Below are 5963 nucleotides of genomic sequence, written 5' to 3'. Positions count from 1 at the left end.
CAGGTAGCCATTCATATGCAGGTACCTCAGATGTTTCCTAACCTTTCAACACAGACCTGTGTAGTGTCTCAGAATCTACTCATGCAGTAGCCTCCTCTTGTGATCCTCCCTATAGCAGTCTGTCAGACTCTATAGGCTACCTGTCTATCATTCAAACTGACTTTTAATTTGATCCTGTCTTGTTCCTTAGTATGTGGATGAGGAGGTTGGGCAGCGGACCTGTCTGGCTTTAATCCCTTGGTCTGGTCCTCTGTGGGTTCCCAGCTCTGTAAGTCCATCCATTCTGATACTCTTTGGTCTTTAGACTGGTTTATGTAACTTAAACATAAACATGATGCTTTCTGTAGAACAATATGAAAATACATTTCTGTAAACATATTCCCTATTTTTGTAATAGTCTGTAACACTGCAGCCAACTTATTACCTTACCCATGCTGGACGGATGCTGGTGAGAGAGCTGGCAGTGTTAAACACACAGGTAACCATGCAGATTATTGGACAAAGCTCATTTTATCTAATTGGCAGGATTACCTTCAGTATCTACTATGGTAGTGGGATACTTTGATGCCCTTAAAACTGTTCCCTCATTTTCTTACAGATTTGCAAGATTGGGCAGCACATTTTCATCTCTCGTGCTGGCATGATGGTATTGGATGAACTGTCCTCTCAGCTTGAAGAGGTAGCCATTCATCTGCAGGTACTTCAGACATGTTCTTAACATTTATATCTCAGACCTGTGTATTTCAACTATTATCATTGCAGTGGCCTCCTCTTGCAATCTTCCCTATGCCAATATTTTACTCCTATACAGTACCAGTCTATCATTCAAACTGACTTTTAAATTGATCCTGTCTTGTTCCTTAGTACGTGGATGAGGAGGTTCGGCAGCAGCCCTGTCTGGCTTTAATCCCTTGGTCTGGACCTCTGTGGGTTTCAAACGCTGTAAGTCCATCCATTCTGATACTCTCTGGTCTTTAGGGGGCTTAAACATAAACATAACTTTCTAAAAGAAACTTCTGGAAATACATTTCTGTAAACATATTCCCTTTTTTTATAGCCTGTCAAACTGCAGCCAATTTATTATCTTACCCACGCTGGGAGGATGCTGGTGAGAGAGATGGCAATGTTAAACACACAGGTAACCATTCAGATTATTAACCATTACTCATCTGATCTAATAGGGATAATTACCTTCAGTATCCACTAGTAGAATACTTTGATATCTTTAAAGCTGTTCCCTAATTTTCTCAGATTTTCACAATGGAGCAGCCCATTATCATCAGTTTCACTCCTGCTAGGAGGATGGTATGGGAGGAACTGTCCTCTCAAAATGAACAGGTAACCATTCATAGGCAGGTACCTCAGATGTTTCCTTAACCTTTGAACACAGACATGTGTATTTCAACTGCCAATTGTCTTAGAATCTATCATGCAGTGGCCTCCTCTTGCGATCCTCCCTATTCCAGTCTGTCAGTCCTATAGGCTACCTGTCTATCATTCAAACTGACTCTTAATTTAATCCTGTCTTGTTCCTTAGTATGTGGATGAGGAGGTTGGGCAGCGGTCCTGTCTGGATTTAATCCCTTGGTCTGGACCCTTGTGTGTTCCTATCTTTGTGAGTCTATCCATTCTGATACTCTCTGGTCTTTAGAGGATATTAAAGATTAACATCAAGTCACTCGTTTTCTATAAAACCACATAATGAAAAAACATATTCCCTTGTCTTCATAGCCTGTCTTCTCCAAGGCCAAACCAGTCTACTACCTCACTCGTGCTGGGAGAATGCTGGTAACAGAGCTTGCAGTGTTAAACACACAGGTAACCAAACACATTATTAACCAAAGCTCATCTGATCTTATAGGGAGAATTTACTTTACTCCCTGTTCCCTTTTTTTTCACAGACTTCCAAATTGGTTATTGAGGAGCCTACCATTCACCTCACTGAAGCTGGGAGGCTAGTGCTTGACGAACTGTCAGCACCTTCAGATAGCCATTCACAGGTAGTCAATCACATTATTAGACAGTCATAGCTGATTAGTAATAGTACACATTACCATGTCCTCTATCTCCACAATTGTGTGTCTTATTAATCACAGAGCAATCTCTATAATTAGGGGATGTCTTTGTTTTTTCAGCCAAATAGGGAAGACTCTGGTTTCCCTAGAAGTTGCAGCTGGTTGGGAACTGGGGTTCGTTTCATTTCCATTACTGGAATATCCATTATCGACGAGTGCAGGTACTTCAGACATATTCTTAACATTTATGAACACACCTGTGTATTTGAACTCCCAATTGTCTCTGGGTTTTCTTTTGTATGTCTGTCCCTAATTGAAACCTAGGGGAAACTTGTCGCATTTGAACATCATGTGGGCTCTATATCACTGCCAGGGATTATACTCAGAACTGAAATCGCCTGCCAAATGTTATAGACATCTACAGCTAACATATAGAGAGAGGTCTGGAGACTGAATGAACTTTTTCTTTATAGCAAAATGAAGAGGACATGCATCACCTGTGCATTGTGAGGGGAGTGGAGAAGCAGCTGTGGTGGAGCAGAGTCATCCAGGAAGAAATCCTGGACCCATGGGTGAGAGAGATTCTCAACTTGGTCTTTTCGCCTCAAATGCACCTGATTTGTGTCAAATGACGCATGCTATAGGTCTACTTATATTTCCTGGATGAAATGTAATGTTTCTCTGTCTCTTTAAAGGGTCTCGTCCAGGTGGTCCTCACCAACAAGAAGCTGACTGGTATTAAGGTACAGTCAGGCAATTTTTCACAGAAAATGTAAAGTGGCAAATGTCCATTTACCTATTTGAATAAATACATGTTGACAGAAAATGAAATTACACGTTCTAATCTCTTGCCTCATTTTTAGTTCCTTGGTAGAAGGATCCATGGACTCATGTCCTGACCTTGTCAAGAGGAGGTCTGAGTTCACCTATTATGAGGATGCCCAGGTACACCCCCGTTGTTTCTCTGTGTTATGATTTATTTCAGTGTTTGGTTGAGGGTTTTCAATATGGTGGTTTTCAGTGTTGGGCTGACAGTGTCACATGTTGTGTGTTAAACAGCAGGTGGATATCTCCACCACAGTGGAGGGGTACCAGGAGAGGGGATGAGATGATGGCATATCAGTTCTCCACCTCTGACGCCATCACCACCCTCAGAGCCGTCCCTCTGGCTCCTCTCACCAGTTCCCCCAGAATTCTCTCCGCCTCCCCTTTCCCTTCCGATTCCCCTCCCAGTCCCCCTCCACCTTACCACTCCACCCAGGACCAGGACCAGACCCCTGACAGCACTCCTCAGGTAAAACTCTTTCTACAGTCAATAATTCTTATTTCATTTGTACTTGTGTGTTACAGGTGTGTGTCATTGTTTTGGTATCGATAGGTTTGTGTTGTCTGTCAAGGGGTCAAGTTGTTAGGTCAAGATGAAAGTATTGTTATGATGTCACTGAATGTTTGTCTGCTTCAGTTGATGTTGCAGGTGAAATGCAGTTTAGTAGAGTTTAAGTTAATGTGATGTCTGTTTTAGGAGTTTGAGGAGGAGTTTGTGGAGGAGCAAAATAATGCTGCAGATGTGCCCCAGTTGCGGTGGGTTCGCCATGTGTGTTCATCTATAGTAAAAACCCTTGCTTTGAAATAATCTGCCCAATATTGTAGTTATACAGATGTAGGATCTTAATTTGAGACAGTTTGCTACAGCAGGAAAATAATCCTGCAGCAACAGGATACATTTTTCTTTAGGGCAAATCGAGTCTAAAATTTCAAAGTGGAAATTACAAACTTGAAAATTCCAAATACGCTACAAGTTTGCATTTCCTGCCGTGCAGGAAAATTCTCAGCAACAAAAGAGTGATCAAATTAAGATCCTACATTGGTATGGTCTTTCTGAATCCTGCAGTTATAATATAGGCTAACATAAAAATGATTTCTTAATTTCAATGGCACTGATGTTTTAGCTTCTTAGGTTGAACATTTGTTATTGAACATTTCTATTTACAGGCGTTTTTGAAAACCAAGGGACAACCGTAACCTCTCTGAGGCTGGCCGGTATCAGACGTGCTATGGAGGTGAGAAAATGTGAATTTAGCACCCTTTTTGTATTTCACTTCATGAACATTTCTGGACTATTTGTAAATGTACTGTCTTGTTCTCACAGACTCTGGACATCCTCAGACAGTACCTCCCTCAATTACCTCACCCACGCTGGGGAGGATGGTGTTGAGTGGACTATCCGAGCTCAACCAGCAGGTAACCAATTACATAATTGTGCAACGTTCATCAGACCAGATATATAGTTCCCATTGGGCACAGATGTCATTTCAATGTCTCGTTTTGATTTACATTGGTTGAGTTGTCAACTAATGTGAATTCAATGTGAAATCCCCCAAAATTAACGTAATTGGATTTAGGTTAAAAGACTTAAATTCCCTTACGCTGATGACTTCTTTTCAAATCCAATCAGTTTCCCACTTTGATTCAACATCATCACATTGACATTTTTTTATTGATACAACATTGATTCAACCAGTTCTTGCACAGTGGGTTACCTTTAGGCAACAGTGATTCATAGGGTTTAGTTGAAAAGTTTCAACGTCATACTAGCCAAAACAATCGGAGGCCCTTTGAATTACAGACCTGAATCTTTGAGTTTATGATCTAAGTTTAAGGAATTTTATGATTGTTTTGTTTTGAGGATGTGAGGCAGTTTCAGCAGGCCTACGACCTACTGGTGAACTTCATTAATGAGCCAGCAAACAGGGAGCGACTAGAGCAGGAGATGGCTCGTAGGAGTAGGTCTACATGCAAGCTTGAGCGTTAGCTGCAGGCACTGTCTTCTCATCTAACATCTACTCAATGAGACTTTCTAAAGTGCTTGTCAATGAAGATTATGTAATTATCCTATTTGTTTGACTTCAGAATCGACCGCATCAACTTCAGATGTTTTTTATGAATTTGTTCTACTAAGCCTTCTAGAAGGAAAGACATCTCTTCCTATATCTGTAAGTGGCCCTAAGAATGGGAACATCCTGTTGTTTATCTATGCTATACACACTGTTGTCATATCAGATCTCTAGACACTCACTCATGTCCCCTGTTCCTTCTCCAGAAGCCTGGTAGCTTCCTTTATCTGCTCCTGCAAGTCATAATGAGGATTGACCCTCCTGGAGGAGCCTGGACAGAGGCTGCTGAGAACTTCTACCTCCTCGGCATTCTCTCTCTCTCTCTCTCTCTCTCTCACCTCTCTCTCTCTCTTTCTCTCTCCTCTCTCTCTCTCTCTCTCTCTCTCTCTCTCTCTCTCTCTCTCTCTCTCTCTCTCTCTCTGTCTCTCTCTCTCTCTCTCTCTCTCTCTCTCTCTCTCTCTCTCTCTCTCTCTCTCTCTCTCTCTCTCTCTCTCTCTCTCTCTCTCTCTCTCTCTCTCTCTCTCTCTCTCTCTCTCTAATAATATTTGAAGATCGCTGTCGTTGTCAACAGGGCCAGATGAAGGCATGGCAGAATCCATCTTCAACCTCAATGAGTCAATCTAGAAAGCCCAGAGAGGCTCTCGGGGGAGGTGTATGGGGAATCTAGGAAATACAGGTTGAGTTCCTGCTGTCCAGCCTGGATTAAGGTTCCCAAACTGAGCTGAGGGCCCCATCACAAAATAAAGTGTTTTTTGCATTTAAACATTATCTGTCAATCGTAAAACAAATGTTACATCATGTGTAGGGGAGAGGGGGTAAGTTGAGCCATTTTTTTACATTCAGCATTACTCTGTCAAGGGAAATATATTATTCTTTCAAAAATATACAGTATCTGTCACGACTTCCTCCGAGGCTGCTCCTCTCCTTGTTCCGGGCAGGCTTTGGCGTTTGTCGGTCACCGGCCTTCTAGCCACTGCCGCTCCTCATCTCATCATTCCATTTGTTTTGTCTTGTTTATTACACACACCTGGTTCATATCCCCTCATTAGTACCT

The 5963-nt window shown here is 42.0% G+C and overlaps 1 protein-coding gene across 1 annotated transcript; it reads left to right on the top strand.

Moving 5' to 3' along the window:
- The first annotated feature begins 908 nt into the window (after positions 1 to 908).
- Positions 909 to 3122, top strand: LOC121534560. The gene is made up of 10 exons (XM_045220494.1): positions 909 to 942; positions 1058 to 1138; positions 1252 to 1338; positions 1538 to 1615; positions 1732 to 1818; positions 1902 to 2000; positions 2136 to 2189; positions 2711 to 2763; positions 2879 to 2960; positions 3075 to 3122. Exons 2-10 carry the CDS (start codon positions 1103 to 1105, stop codon positions 3120 to 3122), a joined length of 624 nt encoding a protein of 207 aa, XP_045076429.1. The 5' UTR covers positions 909 to 942; positions 1058 to 1102.
- The last annotated feature ends 2841 nt before the right edge of the window (positions 3123 to 5963 follow it).

The sequence above is a fragment of the Coregonus clupeaformis genome, unplaced genomic scaffold (genome assembly GCF_020615455.1).
Source record: "Coregonus clupeaformis isolate EN_2021a unplaced genomic scaffold, ASM2061545v1 scaf4038, whole genome shotgun sequence".
NCBI lineage: Eukaryota > Metazoa > Chordata > Actinopteri > Salmoniformes > Salmonidae > Coregonus > Coregonus clupeaformis.
Note: the sequence above shows the minus strand (reverse complement) of the source record. Positions and strands in the feature narration are given on the sequence as shown.